At 46.6% G+C, this 20,835-nt stretch overlaps 1 protein-coding gene across 1 annotated transcript; it reads left to right on the top strand.

The window, feature by feature from the left end:
• Nucleotides 1–17: 17 nt before the first annotated feature.
• On the top strand, nt 18–20,548 carry BDH1 (3-hydroxybutyrate dehydrogenase 1). Its single transcript, XM_082487131.1, has 7 exons — nt 18–71; nt 1,414–1,541; nt 4,602–4,674; nt 6,141–6,251; nt 11,374–11,515; nt 17,142–17,294; nt 18,696–20,548. The coding sequence occupies exons 2-7, from the start codon at nt 1,459–1,461 to the stop codon at nt 19,163–19,165; spliced, it is 1,032 nt and encodes a 343-aa protein (XP_082343257.1). The 5' UTR covers nt 18–71; nt 1,414–1,458; the 3' UTR covers nt 19,166–20,548.
• The last annotated feature ends 287 nt before the right edge of the window (nt 20,549–20,835 follow it).

Raw genomic sequence — 20,835 nt, forward strand, 5'->3', positions numbered from 1 at the left:
CCCCGACAGCTGGGGCACCGGCCCAGCCTCATTCAAACGGCAGCAGCGCCCGGCAGGCCCGCCGGCTCCAGGTAACGCGCGAGTGGCCCGTTGCAACCGCTGCCGCCGCCTCGGGCCTCCGCGGGAGGGGGGCGGGCGGGCCGGGAGGGGTCGCGGCGGCAGCGGCAGGTCGGCCCCCGCCCTGTCCACCTGGCTGCCGGGCCGCCCGGTGACCTTGCCCGCCGGCGGAGAGGGGGCGATCCGGGCGGGGCAGGACGCGGCGGGAGGCGCCGGCATCCTTCCCCCCCCGGCGCGGCCTCCGCCTGCAGCCCGCCCCCCGCCGCTCACGCGTGGGAGGCCGAGGTCCTCCTGCCCCTCTCCGTGCTCCTCCGCGCCCACGGCCGTGGGGCCGCCACGCACTTGGGCGCCCTTGGCGAGTTCCGTGAGCCCGCTGGCGGCGGCGGGAGCCGCGCCCCTGCGTGGGGCAGGGCCGGGCCGGGCCGGGCCGACGAGGCCTGCCGGGAGAAGGCCCGTCCCCTCGCCCGCTCCTTACAAAAACTTCCTCGCCAAAAAATTGCCCGTCCGGCAAGCGAGTTTGATCGAAACCGCCGAATTTCAGAGGATTGCCGGAGCCAGCTATTCCTCCTGAGCCTAGGCCTCTCCCTTCCGAGCTGCGCGCCCCACCACTGCTCGTTTTGTGGTAATTTCATGCGGTTTTAGTCGAGGCCTGTGTCCCAGCAGGCCCTGAAGCTGCCGCAGCAGCAGCCCAGCCTTCGGCAGAGATGCAAATAAGCCCTAACAATTAGATACCATTTTTCTAATGGTGGGATGTTTTTTTTGTGTGCCAAATCGGTTTTATCTGACATGAATAAGATTGAAATCAGCTTTCTGGACTTAACTCTTGTTCTTGAGCTGTTTTCACCCCATAGTGAGTTTAATGGTGATTCTTGGTGCATAGTCCAGCATCACCAGCTACTTAAAGAAATATTAAAAAGAAATGTATTTTTAACCGCATGGCTGTAGTAGCTGTAAAGCCCAAGGATTGCTTTGGGAACGTGTAGCATAACATCACCTGTGACTTGAACTTATATTTTAGTTTAAAATCATTTCATATAGCTCACTTGAAATAATATATTCCATGTAAGTACCTCTATTTTTAGCTGTTTCAGAGAATACAGTTAAAGATGCATTAAAGAAGGAGAAATAGACATCTTCTTTAAATGCCTCCCTGCTTGTCAGTTTACTTATAATCTTTTTTCTTATTTAAAAGGATCTTGAGGTGGTTGAAGGTTGAACTGGTTATCTCAGTGTGAGGGACTGCAAGGGGGAAACATGAGTTCCTTTGGACTTTATTTTCTTGTTGAAATACATGAAGTCAGCATGACTTACAAAATAATTGAGCAACTGAAACAGAGGTGCTATGTTGTATTGCAGAGCTAAGGAAGAACAGTCTTGCTGTTGGTAGTGTTAATTGAAAGCATGTTGGCTACCAAGCTGTCCCGGCCTCTCCTGAACTTCTCTGTGAAAGCCCTGAACTTCAAGGACGCAGGGAATGGCTTCAGGTAAGTAACTTGCTAGAGAAGAAAGAGTGGGATCTTGAGTCAAGCACACATTGAGGGCCCATTTGATTATAAGTGGGAGAGTTTATTTACAGAATCACAGGACGGTCGAGGTCGGAACCGACCTCTGGAGGTCACTGGTCCAACCACCCTGCTCAGGAAGGGCTTCCTAGAGCTGGTTGACCAGGACTGTGTCCAGACAGTTTTTTAATATCTCCGAGGATGGAGATGCCACAACCTCCCTGGACAGACTGTGCCAGAGCTCAGTCATTGAGCAGAGCGCAGAGGAGATGGACTCTATATGCCAGGAGGGGTTGGCAACATGTTTTTTTAACACTTGGACAATCATCTGCAGTGAAAAGGCGGTTGACTAGAACATTAATTCAGTGTCAAGCAAGGATTTATTCCTGAATATCAGCAAGTAGGCCTTGCTGCAGTGCAAGGAACTGTCATATATTTCTATGATTTCATTAAAGAGGCAATGAATCACATGAAATGAGAGAGAAAGTTGAGAGGGATGGTTTTAGTGAGAAATGGAGGTGGGCTGAGTAATGAAGCTGTTTTTGTTCTGCACATGAACAGAAAATTACCTATCTAATTCTAATTCCTAGCTCTGAAAACAATACCTTTTATATTGATATATGATGGGAACTTTACTTGTCCAAATTCAGAGCAAGTTGAGTGCTTTCACTGGCTTTGCCTTAGAGTAGGGTTCCCAAACAATGGTGTGTAGCACTAATTGTACATTAGCTGTTTAAAAGTGGCTCATGGCCTGCTAAGCAGGAACTGCCACCTCCAGTGTTGTTTTACTGCTGTTGATAGTGGTGTCCAGCACCATCACTGCCAAGGATGACTCCTATAACGGGAAGTTGTAGAGACCAGAGATAGCTAAGCTGTTAAAGATTTCCTATGCAAACAGAGATAGGCCTTTTATCTCCTATTTACTCCACACACTCCAAAGCTGCACCAGCAGGAATCTGCTGTGGCCTTAAAAATACAAATTAATGCTTTATTTTGAGGAAATAGTTTTCAGCATATTCTTTTTTTTTTTCTCTTCTTCTTTTGCTTTGCTTACTGTGTATTTGTGCTTTGTGCATCTTGTAGTCAAGGCAAAAACATGTTCAATTTTTTGAAGTACCCACAAGCTGCCAAACCTGAAATGGAAATCCAACTTCTCATCTGAAAGGCAGTGTTGTCCCTATATTTTAATGCATTGAGGTAGCATTTATATACTTGACTTTTCAAGCAGAGGACTGCATTTTTTGGTGTAACTGAACAAAAGCAAATGCATGGTTACAAGCACAGATTCAATTCGAGGACCATCTGTGCATTTTAAAAGTCTCAGTGGTGGTCTCTAGGATTCAGTCATGCAGAATGACAAAAATGGCTCATGGTATATCACTGTACTGCGTGGGGGCTAACATCGCATACACGTTGTAGCTGTTTCCTCTGATGACATTCCTGCTGATCAGCAGCTGGCATCTATTTTATGCCCTTGCCTTCAGGTCAAGGTAGGCAGAACGTCAAGTAGTTATTCTCTACAGGTTATTGTGAATAGACTGCAGCAAGTCAGTGCTCTGCAGTGAAGTAACAGGACCAGACATGACACTGAAAAATAAAAGTCAAGTTCATGCAACTAAAAGAAATATTACAAACAATTCTGGGCACTTTGAGACACACGAAGAAGCTTATTGTTGAGATAAAAGTTCCAAGCCAGGATTGCAGGTCAGTGATGTTAGTATAGGCTTGGCCTGGGGACTGGCCTTTGCAGCAATTAAATTGGCTGTAGCTATTTCAAGAGCTGATTGGGCTTGTGACACTCAAAGTTAGAAGAGCTAAACTCTTGCAGGAAGGTGAGTGGACACCGTTGCCTGAATATAAATCAGCTCCTTTCCCATCTGGTTCAAAGCTTCTGCCCTAGCAGACCTTTTTTCTAGCCTTGTTTTCCCAAGATGCAGCTCAGAGGCCAGTGTACACAGATTGCTGTTCAGTGTAGCATAGGTAACTCTGGGAGCACCTGCGATGTCTTAGCAGGAGATAATTGTGAATGATTGTGCAAATTCACTTAGAAGACAGAAGAGCGGCCTGGACGATAAGCTCTGCTGATGGATAGATGTTGTTAGATGGGCCAGAGGGTAGATGAAGTACAGCAAGTCTAGGGGAAGGACAGAAGGCTCTGAGAGTGCCCAAAGTAAAATGAAAAAGCTGGCATAGTCCAGAGAGGTGGCTGGCAAGGACAGAGGCTTGGGTCACGCTGGTGTGCTGTCTAGGCCCAGTTTTCATGAATGATGCCGAGACCTAAGACAGCGTGATGCTACTTGTAGCATAGCTTTTCTGAATAGAATCTCACTCCCTGGAAGGCATAGTTGCTTTGCTCTGGTCTGTCTGTGTGAACATGGTTCATCATCTTGGAAGTCAGACATACTATGCAGAGGAGCTTCAGATTTGCAAGGCAGGTTTTGCTCAAAGACATAGTGTCTCTTAGCTTAATAGTTGCAAGGAGGGGATGTAAAATCTAAGAGTATCTAATGGGTAGGTGCTGCAGAGGAAGAAGTGTCATCCAAGATGACAGAAGCTGTGTGTAAAGGCAGTGAGATAAATCCAAGCAAATTCAACCTTAGACTAGGTATCAGAGACAATGCCACAGCAGAATACTTTCATCAGACAAATTAGTAACTTCCCCTACCCCAGCTTTGTGCAACTCTGAGAGTGTTGTTACTGCTAGAAATGAAAACGCTGTACTGCCCATTTTGCGGGTGGAAACAGCTCTGTGCCTCCAGACCAGGAGCTATTTTAGAATTCTTGGTAATATCCAGACAGCTTCTGCAGCTGGAAATAGCATCAAGGTCTTTTGAGAAACAAATGTTTCATACTGTAGGAAACACATAGGCTCAGACTAAGGAGAACTATAGACTGGATTTTGTCTTCTCAAATGACAGTCTACATCATGTGCATAGGCAACACTGCATTCCTTTTCACGTGTATGCTATAGCACCAGGGTACAGACAAGATATTCCATGCCTGATTGTTCTGTTTTTGTTTTTGTTTTTGTTTTTTTAACAGGCCTATGCAAAGATTTTGTTTCCCTCTCTTGTCCCCATGTGGCAGCCGCTCTTATGCAAGTGAAGTCGATCAGGTGAGTGTGATTGTGGTTTCCAGGAACTAGTTCTGCTGAGCTGGGGTTTTAAAATCCCTAAAGCCTGGTGACCAAGTTCTTCTTTCTGATTTGCCAAAAGACTCTGAGCTGGACCTCTCCAACATACTCCACATTCTTTCCTAGCACAGAGCTTCCATTGACGTAGCACGGTACATGCTGCTAGGGATGGAAATAAACAATCAGGCTGGTGGGGTTTTTCTATTTTTGGAACTCACTCAGCAGATGAAATCTTCCACCTTAGAGTGGAGGGAATTTGCATGGCAAATTCTTAATAAAGCACACTTTGTGGAGTATGGTTGTGTAAAGAGACGTAAATAAATTGGTGCGTCCTCACCTCTTGATCTGGAGAAAGGCCCTCTTTTTTAGCAGCCCGCTCCTTTAAGGTGCTCACTTGCCAGGAACAGTGCCAGGTAAAAGGAAAGGGGATGTTTTGCCCTCTTGCCTGTCTTGTGGCACAGAACTCAGCACTGTAGCAGTGCCAGAGCATGCACATTTTGCTCTATAACCCTGGGACAGAGTCTCAGAGGAATTCAGATATGGCCTTTGCATCACTGTTGGGCTTCCAGTGTTACCCTGATCAATCCCTGTGTATGCTGGGGAAAGCCAAATTTCTAGTTTGTTAAAAAAAGATGAGTTTGAATGAATTGCAAGTAATTATTACCTAATCCCACCCACAGTAGAACCTTGCTGCGCATGCACTTGTTGCTTCTGGAATGTCTGATACACCATGCAGTTTTTAACATGTCACCTAACTGCTGCCTCTCTTTGGGTTAGAAGGTGTTTGGAGAAGGAAGGAGGTATACTTCTATTTAAATTGTAAGTTGGAAAAATAAGATGACCAAAAAACAAACAAACAAAAAGATTGATGACCAACTAGTCTTAATTTCAAGTATTAAACCCACTTGATTCTGCTTAGCTTTTAAAACTCAGAACTAGAGGGTTTACATGCTCGAGAAAGATGAGTGAGCAGTCAATAAGGTTAACCCATATCCTTTCTTCTGTCAAGCTGTCTTCCCCATGCCCCACGGGCTGCATAGCACAGAAGAGTGGACTCCTGCCTGCTTCGAACGTATAGAAACAGTTCCTACTGAAGGGAAATCGTGTCTTGGGAACTGTCTGGTATATTTTCAGATTTCAAGATGTATGTGAACTGCCAGAGAATGGGGGTTTGCTTGGTCTTTTTCCCTTGAGAGCCTGTTGACAGAGGTGCAAAACTTATCTTTGTGTTGGGAAGACAGTGATCCTGCCTCACTGGAGTGAACTTGATATGAAACCTTCGTTTCTTGTCTTCAGGAGGCACTGGGTGGCAGTAGCTGGCAATGAGTGTAGAAAATGTCCCTGGAACAGACTGCTCCTGACCAAGGACATGGTTTTGTTCTGTGCACTGCAAATCACTGATTTCAAATACTTAATTCCAGTGTGTTTTGTTCTGCTTTGTTTTGCAGATTGGCAGCAGAGCTGTGCTTATAACAGGTTGTGACTCAGGGTTTGGATTTGCCTTGGCCAAGCACCTGCATGCTAAAGGCTTCATTGTTTATGCTGGCTGCCTGCAAAAGGTAGGGAAAACAAAAACTGTATACTTCACCTATGGCATGTGAACAGACACATAGCAGATCCAGTCTTCATTCTGTACAGCTTTCTGTCAGGGAGAGGGAGAGTGGTTGGTAGCCCAAAGGGAAAGACATGGGTGCTTGAATTTCATAGAGCGTAACCTGGTCTAGATCAGAACCAAGACTGAATGGTATCTAGGGAGGTTCTTATTTGAATCGCCACATTGTGGTCTGTTCCACATCTGATGGATTGGAACCCCAAATCTGATTTTGTAGGCTTATCCATAAGCAAATTTTGGGATCAGGTTGAGTCGACCTTTGGCCCTGCTCTCAGACTATACATATTTACATAGGGTTTATTTTGATTAATTGTGACATACGCCAACTCACCAGTGATTTTATGGCATGTGGTATGAGCATATTTTTCTATATTCCTGAGTACAGCCATGCCTCAGCGTGCATTGAGGGTCTACTGAAATCACTGTGAAGGCAATAGAATTCCACTAGTGCAAATGAGAGCAGAATCAGGCCACAAATCACTGTAGTAACACAGTCTTGTTACGCTCCACAGGAGTGCTCTGTATGGCAGTCAGAGATGCCTGGTCATGGAGAATAGGAGAGCTCTTTAGCCTCTCTCTCCTTATGAAGCACTGCACTTTTTTAGTTGCATGGCCATTTCCCAACAGAAACAAACTTACCCTTCGGGCTATCCGGGGGGGGGTCAGTTATTTTGATCCTAATCTTTTAACTCACTCATGACTATGAATGTATCTTGAATAGTTATATTCTTTAAAGAGAATATTCCAGTTGTTTTTTAATGTTATCAATACTCTTTCTGCTGTTATTTTTTCTATTATTACTAAGTTTTGCTTAAATTACTAGTTTCGTTCTGCTGTTATTTTTTCAAAAGAGAAGTTGGTGTTTTGATAGCTCTGTCTGTTGTGGTGTCTCAGGTCAGGGGTTTATTTGTTAACCTGAGCTCCCTCTACAGGCTTCACAGCAGAACATGACACTTCTTATGTGCTGCTGCTTTTCAAAAGGTGTCAAGAAGAGAGAGGGTAGATGAGTTCCTTTTTGGCAGATGTTTCTACTCAGCTTTTATAACTGAAGATGAATATTAGAGAATATAAGAACGTTGCAAACTTAAAAACCACTGTTTAGAATAATAGCCTGCCTCTGTGTTGACAGGAGCCAAAAATTTCAAAGCTGCAGTTACTTCTGGGTTTCACTTCCTCTGTCTAGAGCTGCTAGAAAGACCCAATTTTCAGCGAGCATGTGTTTACCTGGCACTGAAACCTGCCATCCATTTTAGTGTCTTCAGTACTCATTCTACTGAGTGCATGTTAGTGGAAAATTTTGGCCTCTGACAATTTTGGCATAACCTGACATGCAGTAGCATGCCAGAACTCTTTTAGGCATTGATCAATATTTATTTCCTCACCAAAAATCAACAGAAAGCTTTGCTGTATCACTGTGTAATTAAATAGTGCTTCTTTAGCTGGACTCACATCTGATGTTCCAAAATCTGTGTGACTATGGCAAGACAGGTAATAGCAGTAGTCATCAGAAAAACACTGTAAAATGCCAAAGCTCCTTATTTTACAGGTTGGCCTCCTATGTGTCTTCAGACCACATACTTTATGTAGAACTGCTCTGTAGAACTAAAACAACGCCAGGAGACTGAGCTGATTTCTCATTGTGCCACAGGTTTCACTAGCAACACCATAAGCAGAATTCTGATTGGGGTGCTGGTGCTGATTTTAGGGGCAGAAAAATCTTGTTGTGGCTTTAGATGCTAGATAGAAGTGGAGGCAGAAATAAGAAGCATCATCTTTTGCTCAGGTATATTTGACTTAGCCCTGACAGAGAGGAAATGACTATGAAACTTCAGTGTTATTTTCATGGGACTGTTTTTCACAGCACACCTGCACATCAGAAGCATACTCCAGCTTGGGGAGCCATCGTGTCCTCAGGGTATGCATTGTTCTTATTGCAGATTAAAAGCGTGTGCAGTGCTGACTCTTCAACAGAAAAGATTTCCTAGAGTGGCCAGACCCTGAGCACCTGGCTGTATTTTTATTGAAGGAAACCTGAGAGGGGTGTTTAGATTCATGACTGCAGGGATCCCAAGGATGAACCCGTGCTAACAGTGTGCTATTTCACACACAGTTTCTTCTTAACATTTTCACTGGCAAATATATTAATGTGAGAGTTGTATTGATGCTTCATTTCAAAAAGACAGTGGTAGACTGGATCCAAAGAATGATCATGTTGCAGCTGTCTTATTTTTTCCTCTTTGGTTAATAGCTGGAGGAGCCAGCTGACACAAGATGAAGAAGGTATTTTTCCATCAGTATCTGTTACCAGTGGACATATGTGATGTTTGTCACGGCTGTCAGGAGTGTGGTGGAACCTCTGTTTGCTTTGCTTTGTGTGCTCAGGCCTGTTGGGGCTTGCAGGGGGATAAGAAGGCAGAGGTTATCTGAGCAAGCCAGCATGCAGGACAGTTACTGTAGGGCTCAACAAGAGTGCTCAGAGCCATAGGGTGTTACATACCATTTCAAGGACACACTGATAAAGATACAAGCTGAAGCCCACGGACCCCAGAGGGCAACTATGAAAAGAGGAGGGTGAAGCATCGGTTTGCTTTTTCAGTATGCAAGAGCTGCGCCCTCTTGCCATGGGGACAGTGGACCCTGGGGCTGACAGCAGAGATGTACTGGTCTCTTGGCCTGTCATGAGAAGGTCCTTCCAGTGCTGCGTGTGGGCCTGGGTGTTGTGGGACAGGCTGCATCCCGTGCCAGGAGAGCATGACACAATCACAGCATGCCTGACTTTAACACCACCCATCTGCTCTTTCTGAAGAGCCAAGGGAATGGCCCTGGGGGTCTGGGTTAACGCCCAGAGTCCAGCTCTTGGCCAGGATTCCAGCTCCAAGGGTCCCTGTCCAAGCACCCAGCTGCATGTGGGTGGGAGGACAGGAGGGATGTTGGCTTGCTGAGCCAACCCTGTAAGGCTTCACACTGTGAAGGTCCCAGTAGAGCTTATGAGGCCTTTGAGGCTGGTGTGTTGCTGTGGCCCAGAGTTTGTAGCACCTCGCAGACCTGGGATCGGGAAAGAGGCACCTTGGCCTTATTGTTCTTCCTCTTCCCTTTAACCATATCTGCTGTTTCCAAAAGTCTTGCATGCTTGCATTTTCTGATTCCTTTTGGCATTCCCACATGTGCTACTTGTATGCTTTGCAATGCTTTGGCATACACACTGGCTTCAGCACCACAGTGCTTTTGAGTGAGTAGCAAACTTAGCACAAAACTATTTTCAGTCACCGTAAAAACAAGCACCACTAAGCTGTGCATGGGACTTTTAATTGCTCCATTTTGTATGCAATATGCTTCCATGTGAAGAGAGTGCAGTAGATGCCTTCTCTTAAGGACAAACACTAAATGGTATTAACAGTCTGCGGTGGAATAAGGAAGGGTGGAGAAGAGGACAGAGGAGGTGTCAGGTACTTAAGTTTGTGAACTGTCTGTGAACATAGTGGAAAAGCCCAGGAATGAGAGGAGCCAGGAGCAGGTTTTTTGGAAGACAGGTGGCACAGAGAGAAGGGCACGCGTGGCCACTCTCGTGTGGTATCTAAAGCATGGTGTCTGAAGGGAACTCTTGCTTGGGAGAGCAAATGGGCAGCCTGGGTTCAGATTGCAGAGACGAGCTGCGTCTCGTTGACAACTGTCTGCTGGCAGTCTCTGGCAGGGAGCGCCTGTGGCTCTAGGTGTTTAGAACAATCTAATAGCATTCAGCAGTCAGGAAACAGCCCTGCTATGAAGAATTGACCTGTTCCACATCAGAGGAAAAAAAGCTATCTATCTGAAAAAGCCTCATCTATCAGGAAGGAAGAGCATTCCGATGCTTGCCTGCTGATGCTGACACAGCAAGCAGCACTACCTGGAGAGTTGAGCAATGGGGGAAGAGCTGAGCAGCCATCAGATGATCCTGTGGGACATGCTCCATGTCTAATCTGTTAATGGGGAGTAAAAGACTTCTAGTGATGGATGATGTTGAGGGGACAGAGGGTGTTTGTTACAGTAAAGACGGGGATGTTCCCAAAAAGTGATTCCTTTCAGAGATAAACCTCACCATCCTCTACAAAAGTACCCTGGAACGGCCATCACAGTCCAGTAGCTTATAACCATGGTAGTGGTTCAGGGGTAGTCCCAAACTCATATTAATACCCCATGTATGCATCCTGGAAGCACCATAGCCAGGCTTCACCGCTGTGAAGGGACTACCTCTGGGCATGGCGGCCTTGTTGCTAGCAGCATCTGGCCCATGTGAACAGTATCTCAGGGGTTGGCTGCAGTTAATTGGGTGGGCTGTGAGTGGATGTGTGTATACTGGGGGAATCTGTTCTGAGCTGAGAGAAAAGGAGTAGAGATGGGAAATGGGAGTGAGAAAAAGCTCATGGGGGGAGGCAGAGAAGAGAGCAAGATGCTGGAAAAGATGCTAGGGGGACTTGCTGGCAGGCAAGCTGGCCAGGCACTCTGTAGGAGTCCGTTGGAGACAGTAGGTAGGTTTTCAGGCAGTGGGAGCTGTGCACATAAATCAGCTGAAGGGAGAGAGCACTGGGCAGGCAGTCCCTCTTCTAGGACTGTCACTTCCAGAGCTGGCAATGTGACTGAGAAGCATGTGCAACATACATGTGCAACATACACTGGCTATTTTATACCATACCATACCATACCCTTGCTGTGCTATTTGCTGTGCCCCGTATGCAAGCCAAAGTGAGGATGGCACCACATTCTCACCACTGTACCAGTGGGGTATAGCTTGAGCTTGTACTGGGCAGGAGTTGCAGGGGCACATCCAGCTCTGGCTGCTTTCTTGGTGGTTGAAGCAGTTTGTACCAGCTGACTCAGTGGCAGGGCTCATGGTCAGATGGAGATGCTCAAGGAATGGTGTTCTGCAGGAGCAGCCCTGTCTGTTCCCCTTCTTCTTAGAGCTGCAGTACTGTCCTGATTATTCTGTGACTGCCCTGTGCACTCTCTTTTGCTTGATTTGATGGTTGCTATGCATTTGATATTCTACACAAGCTCTTTGGCCAGATTCAAACCAGTGCTTTCTTCCCCTCTAGGACAAGGGAGATGGTGGCTCCAAGGATCTGGACAGCATGAACAGTGATCGGATGAGAACCGTCCAGCTCAATGTCTGTGACAGCAAAGAAGTGGACCGAGCAGTGGAGCATGTGAATAGCAGCCTGGAGGACCCAGAGAAAGGTATGTGAATGCAATGGGCTCTAAGGTCACCCAGGTGGCAGGAGCTCCCTCAGCTGGGCTCTGAGAGCATTTTCAGGGCACGTTTCAAAAGCTGAGCACATGATTGAAGACACACAGCTTTGAGGAAGAGCAGAGCAGAGCAAACGGCCTGTTTAAATGTTGTGCTATATCAAAAAGCAGCTTGCCACTTAAGACGGCATCTACGAAGAAAACTGCTTTTTTTTTCCACTAGCTCCTATTAGGGACATTAGGAGCAGGACCTGAACAGGCTGGAGAGGTGGGCCTAAGCCAACCTCATGCAGTTCAACAAGGCCAAGTGCAAGGTCCTACATCTTGGATGGGGCAATCCCAAGCACAAATACAGGCTGGGTGGGAAATGGCTGGAGAGCAGCCCTGAGGAGAAAGACCTGGGTGTGCTGATTGACAAGAAGCTCAACGTGAGCCAGCAATGTGCAATCACAGCCCAGAAGGCCAACTGTATCCTGGGCTGCATCAGAAGAAGTGTGGCCAGCAGGTCAAAGGAGGTGATTCTGCCCCTCTACTCCACTCTCATGAGACCCCACCTGGAGTGCTGCATCCAGCTCTGGAGTCCCCAACACAAGAAGGACATGGACCTGCTGGAGCGTGTCCAGAGGAGGGCTACAAGGATGATCTGAGGGCTGGAGCACCTCTCCTATGAGGAGAGGCTGAAAGAGTTGGGACTGTTCAGCCTGGAGAAGAGAAGGCTCTGGGGAGATCTTATTGCGGCCTTCCAGCACCTAAAGGGGGCCTACAGGAGAGCTGGGGAAGGACTTTTTACTAGGGCACGTAGTGATAGGACGAGGGGGAATGAGTGTGTATGAGTGTTGCTAGCATGTTGAGTGTGTATGGATAAGAATTAAGGGGAAGACCAATAAGGCAGACATCGTGATGGGAGTTTGTTATAGACCTCCCAATCAAGATGTAGAAGCCGATGAAGTATTCTATAAGCAGCTGGCAGAGGTCTCACGATCATCTGCCCTTATTCTTGTGGGGGACTTCAACTTCCCAGACGTCTGCTGGAAATACTACGCAGCAGAGAGGAAACAGTCATGGAAGTTCCTGGAGTGTGTGGAAGACAACTTCCTAACACAGTTGGTGACAACCAACTAGGGGAAGTGCCCTACTGGACCTACTGTTTGTTAACAGAGAAGGTCTTGTGGGGGATGTAAAGGTTGGAGGTCGTCTTGGGCAGAGTGATCACGAAATGATAGAATTTTCAATTCTTGATCAAGTAAGGCGGGGAGCCAGCGAAACTGCCACCTTGGACTTCTGAAGGGCAGACTTTAGCCTGTTTAGGAGCATGGTCGAGAGTGTCCCTTGGAAGGCAGTTTTGAAGAGCAAAGGTGCCCAGGAAGGCTGGGCATACTTCAAGCAGGTGCTCTTAAAAGCGCAGGAGAAGGCCATCCCCTTGTCTCGAAAAACAAGCAGACGGGTGTTATGGTTTGAGAGACCCATAACAATTTGTTGTCATTTAGACAACATTCTATCACCCGATGACCCCTCCCCACCTGGGAAAGGGAAATTGGGAAAAACAAGAAAACCTGAGAGCTGAAGTATAAACAGATTTAATAGAATAAGATTAGATAATTAACATTAACAGCACTAAAGAACTGATATTGATCCCGACACCAATACAGAATATACAAAGATTATACTCAGCCAATTATATCAGTAGGAAGCTGTGCACTCCCAGCAGTGGACAGCAAATGTCGGACACTGTGAGCGCTACAGCTTCAGGAGGAAGGGAAGGCCTCAGGGCTCCGACACCAGGGCATGAAGTTCTCAGGATGGCAGCCATCAAGGGAGAGAGAGAGCTTCGCAGCAAACTTTCTAATTTGTAATGAGTGTGACGCTGATGGTATGAAATAATCCTGTTGGCCAGCTTGGGTCAAGTGCCTGGGTCTCGCTCCTCCTCATCCCTGCACCTGGCTAGCTCAAAAACACTGAGACCTTGAGACCCACACACCATAGCTGGCTGTAAAGTAAATATTTTCACAAATTCAGACACTGGAGTCTTCTGAAAGTGCAGTTTTCCCAAGCATTAGAAGAGAAATTAGTCCTGTGTCTCTCAAACCAGGACATTGGGGAAGAAGACCAGCCTGGCTAAATAGAGAACTTTGGCTGGACCTCAGGAAAAAAAGGAAAGCTTACATTCTCTGGAAAAGGGGGTTGGCTACTTATGAGGACTATCAAGATATAACAAAGCTATGTAGGGGGAAAATGAAAAGGGCCAAAGCTCAATCAGAACTCAGCTTGGCCACTGCAGTTAAAGACAATAAGAAGAGATTCTTTCAGTATATCAATAGAAAAAGGAAGACTAGGGAAAATGTAGGCCCACTGGTGAATGAGACAGGTGCCCTAGTGGTGGAAGACACAGAGAAGGCAGAGTTACTGAATGCCTTCTTTTCTTCGGTCTTTACTGCTAAAGCTGTCCCTCATGAATCCCATACTCTGAAGGCAAAGGAGAAGGTCTGGAGAGAGGAAGATTGCCCCTCAGTTGAGGAGGACCGTGTCAGAGACCACTTGGCCAAGCTGAACATTCATAAGTCCATGGGCCCTGATGGCTTGCACCCACGAGTGCTGAGAGAGCTGGCAGATGTTATTGCTAGACCACTCTCCATCGTCTTTGAACGGTCATGGAGAACAGGAGAGGTGCCTGAGGACTGGAGGAAGGCTGACATCACTCCGATCTTCAAAAAAGGCAAGAAGGAGGACCCAGGGAACTACAGACCGGTTAGTCTCACCTCTGTCCCTGGGAAAGTAATGGAGCGACTCATTCTGGATGTCATCTCCAAACACATTGAGGAACAGGAAGTTATTGGAAGTGGTCAACATGGATTTACCAAGGGTAAATCGTGCTTGACCAATCTGATAGCTTTCTATGATGTTATAACTGGTTGGCTGGATGAGGGGAGAGTCGTAGATGTCATCTACCTTGACTTTAGCAAGGCTTTTGACACTGTCTCCCATAACATCCTCATTAGGAAGCTGAGGATGTATGGGCTAGATGAGGTGACAGTGAGGTGGATTGAGAGTTGGCTGCGGGACAGAACTCAGAGAGTTGTGATCAGCATCACAGAGTCTAGTTGGAGGCCTGTAACCAGTGGTGTCCCCCAGGGGTCAATACTTGGTCCAATTTTGTTTAATATATTCATTAATGACTTGGATGAGGGGACAGAGTGTATCCTCAGCAAGTTTGCTGATGATACCAAACTGGGTGGAGTGGCTGACATCCCAGAGGGCCGTGCTGCCATCCAGCGTGACCGGACAGGCTGGAGAGCTGGGCAGAGAAGAACCTAATGAGGTTCAACAAAAGCAAGTGCAAGGTCCTGCACCTGGGGAGGAAGAATGCTAGGCACCAGTATAGGTTAGGGGCGGACCTGCTGGGAAGTAGCTCGGAGGAGAAGGATCTGGGGGTTGTGGTAGACAGTAAATTATCCATGACCCAGCAATGTACCCTTGTCGCCAAAAAGGCCAATGGAATCCTGGGCTGCATAGGGAAGAGTGTGGCCAGTAGGTCGAGGGAGGTCATTCTCCCCCTCTACTCTGCACTGATGAGGCCACAACTGGAATACTGTGTCCAGTTTTGGGCTCCCCAGTTCAAGAGGGACAGGGAACTGCTGGAGCGAGTCCAGCGAAGGGCAACTAAGATGATTAAGGGATTGGAGCATCTCCCTTATGAGGAAAGGCTGAGAGAGCTGGGACTCTTGAGCCTGGAGAAGAGAAGGCTGAGGGGAGACCTTATTATGGTGCACAAGTATCTAAAGGGTGGGTTGAAGGAGGATGGAGCCAGGCTCTTTTCAATGGTTCCCAGTAACAGGACGAGGGGCAATGGGCACAAGTTAGAACACAGGAAGTTCCGTTCAAATACACGGAAAAACTTCTTTCCGGTTCAGGTGACAGAGCACTGGCACAGGCTGCTCAGGGAGGTTGTGGAGTCCCCTTCTCTGGAGATTTTCAAGACCCGCCTGGATGCAGTCCTGAGTAATGTGCTCTGGGCAATCCTGCTTTAGCAGGGGAATTGGACTAGATGATCTCTAGAGGTCCCTTCCAACTCTGAAAATTCCGTGATTCCATGAATGACTTTAAACTGGAAGAGGGCAGATACAGATTAAACATTAGGAAGAAATTTTTCACTTTAAGGGTGCCCAGAGAGGTTGTTGAGGCCCCATCCCTGGAGGTGTTTGAGGCCAGGCTGGACGTGGTCTTGGGCAACCTGGTCTAGTGGGAGGTGTCCCTGTCTATGGCAGGGGGGGTCAGAACTCAATGATCTTCAAGGTCCTTTCCAACCTAAACTATTCTATGATTCTATGATTAGCAGAAATCTGGGTGATGTTCAAGGCCCTGGGATTAGTGCTTTATTCCTGTGACTTGAAGTTTATTGTGACTCCCTTTATGTTGTAAAACCTGTCTAGTCCCCAAAGATTGGGCATTAGCAATGGAAATGTTTCCCCCAGACTTTCAAAAGACAAAGGAATTGGGGAGGTTTTCCAAAGAATTTCCCATGAAGCCAGCTGAGTATCATTAATGCCATTGCAGATACTACTGTACATTACAGATTTCAGAGTTCAGGGGGTAGCTGTAACTGACTTTCTTGGCCTGCCTACCTCATTCTGCTGAAGTAATGACAACAAATTCTGCTCCAGCACTGTGAAAATCCCAGTTGCTCATGCGTTCCCGAAACCTTTCCACCCTTTGGTGAACTACATTTTTCCCCCAAAGAACATACACACTTCAACACATGAAGGTTGTTTAAAAGCAAAACAACCAGTAATGTTTTAATTTGGATTTTGCATAAACCTATTTCTTTTACTTTTCTTTATATTTAATTTTTATATAAATCTTATATAGATGAAGTTTTCTAGCCCTGTGTTCTCAAGCATAGGCTGGGATGAAGTTGCCTTTTCTGGGCTGCTTCTGAGAACACAGATCTGGACACAGTCAACAGGTAACACTGAGTTTTTCTAAACAGAGAGAAGCCATCCCAGACCTTTCTCAGTCTGTTCCCTGTGCGAATAGGATATTATATTAAGTGAGTTCATTTTATTCCAAATTCCTTTTTAATCTTTCTTTTTGCTGCCAGATGAGTTGGTAGCTTCAGTTGTTGCCATCTTGGTTGCAGCAGAATAAAAGGCAGAGACCATAGCATGCATGCCCACCCATGCCCACATCACCCTTCCCAGCATTGCAGACATTCTAGTTCTTATGATGACACAAGGAGTTTTACTTGGAAAGAATTACCCTTTTGTTTCTTACAAGGTCTTTCCTATTCTTATTATTTGCATTTAGAAACTATGTTTTGCCTCTTTTAAAAAATCACAATGGATGGAGTTCTCTGCTGACTTAGAACTTCCCGGGAAGCCTTATTCATGCTACTTTGTGGCTGCAGTGTTGGGCAGTACAGGCAGATCCTGATTGTGGTTATGCAGTCTCCTGTGCTCAGGAGACTGAAGTCTGCTCTGGACTGTCTTCTGTCTGGCGTCCATCCTTACAAGTCATAACGAGAAGCTCTGTTGTGTGGTTCAGTAATCTATTAGCAGGGCCTTTTCCAAGTTGCTCTGATTAGTCTCACAGGGAAAGCTTTCTGCTTGATTTTGTCTTCTAGGGCTCTGGGGGCTGGTTAACAATGCTGGGATCTCCACGTTTGGTGAAGTCGAGTTCACCAGCATGGACACCTACATGGAAGTAGCTGAAGTGAACCTGTGGGGAACTGTGCGAACCACCAAGGCTTTCCTCCCACTCATCCGGAGGTCAAAGGGTGAGTGGTCTCCTCCTGCCTGCCACTCCCTGGAGCAGGTCCCTCATCCTGCCCCATGTCTTGCTGTGTTAGAGGCCAAAAGGTCTATTATGCTTCCCTCTGCACCATTGGCCACCTTCATTCCTTTACAGACAGAATATGACCCGCAGCATACACACAAATGACAGATTTCCTAACCACACTGAGTTACACAGCAAAGCAGAGGTCCTGAAAACCAGTTATTATTTCTCTTTCCCATCTGTGCTGCCTTCTCCTGCAACATCCCACACAAGATCTAATCCGTCATACCTCCTTTTACCTGCTCAGAAGCTGCAGCTCACCATAAATTCCCATGCCAGGAGCAATCCTCCCCTCTATACAAAAACCAGCTGTGCCAGTGCTGGCAGGGTGGGCAGCAGCAGTGTACTATGACATGCTTCTTGCAGGGAAGTTGTCAGCTGTGTGCTGTGTTACTTTGGGAGCTTGTAACTTATGAGAGATGAGATTTGTACAGCAAGGGAATGCAGACCCGGACCTTGCATGGGTCTCAACGTAAAGGGGCAAAAGCTTTCCCATACTGGGGCCAACTGCCTGACTAAATGAGAATATTTTTCACTCTAGAGGCGTCTGCAGACAATGTTGTCCTGTGCTGCAGACCTGGCCCAGGCAGCATTTCTTCCACCATGGAAGGGTATCCACTTCTGTGGTCGAAGTTTCTCTTTCTAACACAACTCAGTGATGAACACTGATAGAAACTGCGGAGAACTGCAACCTCTGATTAGTCTGCAGCATCCAGTCTCCTACCAGCATTCTCCCCAGCCCAAATGGATGGCTTCTGGAGAGGAGAAAGGCCCCAGCTCTGGGCCTGGAGCCATAATCCGGCTGTCACACAGAAAAGGGTGCAGTGGACTTAGACTGCTCTGCCCATTTGTGGTTCAGGAGCACTCCATTCCCTTTTATGAGGCAGATACTATAAGCCACCGTTGGGCTCCTGGATTTTGTGCCTTTGAGTTGCAAATAAACAAGCTCAGCCTTGATGCCAAAGGCTTTCTTTGCTGCTGCTTCTTCTTGTCTGGGCTCAGCCTTGATTGCTGCTGAGCAATCCTGTTTCCCACTGTGCAGGCTCTGTCTTGCCTCTTCTGTGTTCCCCTTAGCACTGAGCTTTGTGTGTCACCATGTGCCTGTTCCCTCAGGTGTAATGAGCCAGGGAGCACAAGCAATGAGGTTGTTGTCCTTCCTGAAGGCCATTGCATAGGACAGCAATGCTCAGATAGAGCCACAAGCAGGTCTGCCAGGCAGCCCTTACAGATGTGCAGTGGGTGGGTGGGTGCACGTTCAGGAATCTGTGGGGTGGTGTGTGTCAGGTATCTGCTCTGCATCAGGTACCACAGCTCAGCTGTGCTTTTCCTGGCCTCTGCCTAGGTCGTGTGGTGAACATCAGCAGCATGATGGGTCGGATGGGCAGTCCTGCCCGGTCACCTTACTGCATCACCAAGTTTGGCGTGGAAGCCTTCTCTGACTGCCTGCGGTACGAAATGCAGCCCCAGGGGGTGATGGTCAGCATTGTGGAGCCTGGCAACTTCATAGCTGCCACCAACCTGTACAGCCCCGAGCGAATCAAAGCCATAGCCGACAAAATGTGGGACGAGCTCCCTGAGATAGTGCGCAAAGACTATGGCAGGAAGTACTTTGATGAGCAGGTCAGCAAGATGGAGACATACTGCAACAGCGGCTCGACAGACACCTCACCGGTCATTGAAAGTGTCGCCCATGCGCTCACCTCCACAACTCCCTACACTCGCTACCACCCCATGGATTACTACTGGTGGCTGCGCATGCAGATCATGACGCACATGCCTGCTGCCATTTCAGATCGGCTCTATGTCTATTGAGGCTTCGTGCTCCTAGGCTGCCCAGGTGGGAAATTTGTTTTAAAGAGAGCATTGTACACACTTCCCATTAGTCGTTTTTAAATTTTTCTAACCTCATTCCAGAGTACTGTATTTTAGCTCTAAAGGGTTCATTTAAACATTGGACATAACCTAAAGGACAGTAATTTGCAAGGGATGCTTCATAGGCAGGAATATGTTATGTTTGTGTAGGCAGGTTGATTCTTTGCTATTTATTTCATGTAATCCTTTTTTTTTTTCACCTCAAACATCAAGTTAAAATAATTATTTAAACTGCAATTGCTCTGAATTGTTTTCAGAATATTTTTTGCTGATGGCTGAACACAATCTTCACAATTCCTGCCTAAGATGCAGCCTTCACACCATAAAACAGAGCCCATCCATGCTGGAACGGCAAAGCATTTGCCTCCTGGTGTCCAACAGACTTTTCCAGGCCTGGTCACAATAGCACAAGGCACAACAGAGACTTCTTTAATTTGGGGATCAGAACTCAAAATGCTCGAGGTGCTGAAACTGAGCATCTGATCCTGTCCCTTTCTCCCTTAGAATGATATTGATGAAACCTTAGAGAAAAGGAACCAATCTGCTTTTCTGGCATGCTTTCTTGCAAAGGAGTTCAAGGATCCAGGGACTCAGGGACTCAGTCTCACAGGCCTTTCCCACAGGAGTTTCTTACTCGTATGAGCATTCCCATGAGGGTGAGCAGCTTTACGCACAGGACTGCAGGCGTCAGGATTGGCCTGTAATAACATTTCTCTTCAACAGTCATTGAACATCAACTCCAGATTTAGTTTGGAAAAGAGTTTCTCTCCAGCTCCTGTAATTTGTGAGGATCACCGCTGAGCAGAGGGACGCAGAGAGGGTTATAGTCACATCAGTGAATGCCGTTCTCAACAGGGACCTCAGAGTTACACCGAAGTCTTTGTACAGCACCTTGCACAGAAGGGCCTTAACCCTGACCGGGACCTCTAGGCACTATTGCAGTGCAGGTGATGATAACAATAGTAACTTTTATTGAAGGAGTCACTGAGCTGAAATACATCTAACACGACATAAATCTAACAGAATGTCCATAACCCTAAAGTTAACTTCTTAAGAGCAGTTTCGCTTCCATGATGGTTGTTTACATGTCTGAGAAACATTTGTTTTGTACTGTAAGAAAAGAAAAGGAAAAAAAAACACATAAAAGAGCCTTTCATGGGGAATGCAGAAAGATTTCACTTTTTTTTAACCTTGAAAGGTAAAAAAAAATAATTAATTAAAATAGCCATCGTTAGTGAAGTTAAAAAGAAGGGATCTCACGTGCTGTAGTAACATACCATGACATGATCAAACTCCTTTGGCTTAATAAATGTATACATGAATTATAACAAAATTCAGAGGCTCTCTCTCTTTATTTTTTTAAATATTTAAGGTGAAAAGCTCATATTCTGTAGTGTTGTGGGTTCTTTTTTAATTTGGTGAGATTTGTGCCTGTTATGCATACACACTGCATTTGGAGGCTGATTTGTGGTCTTGCGTCTTATGTGTCCGTGTTGGATAGCGCAAGACTGCCATACTTGTCTGCATACCAGATGTATCCCACATCTTGTGACAAATGTGCCTAACCCCTGGATTCTGTGTGTTCACAGCTCTTAAACCTGCATCTCTAC

The sequence above is a fragment of the Vanellus vanellus genome (genome assembly GCF_965231255.1).
Source record: "Vanellus vanellus genome assembly, chromosome: 8".
NCBI classification, from domain to species: Eukaryota; Metazoa; Chordata; class Aves; order Charadriiformes; family Charadriidae; genus Vanellus; species Vanellus vanellus.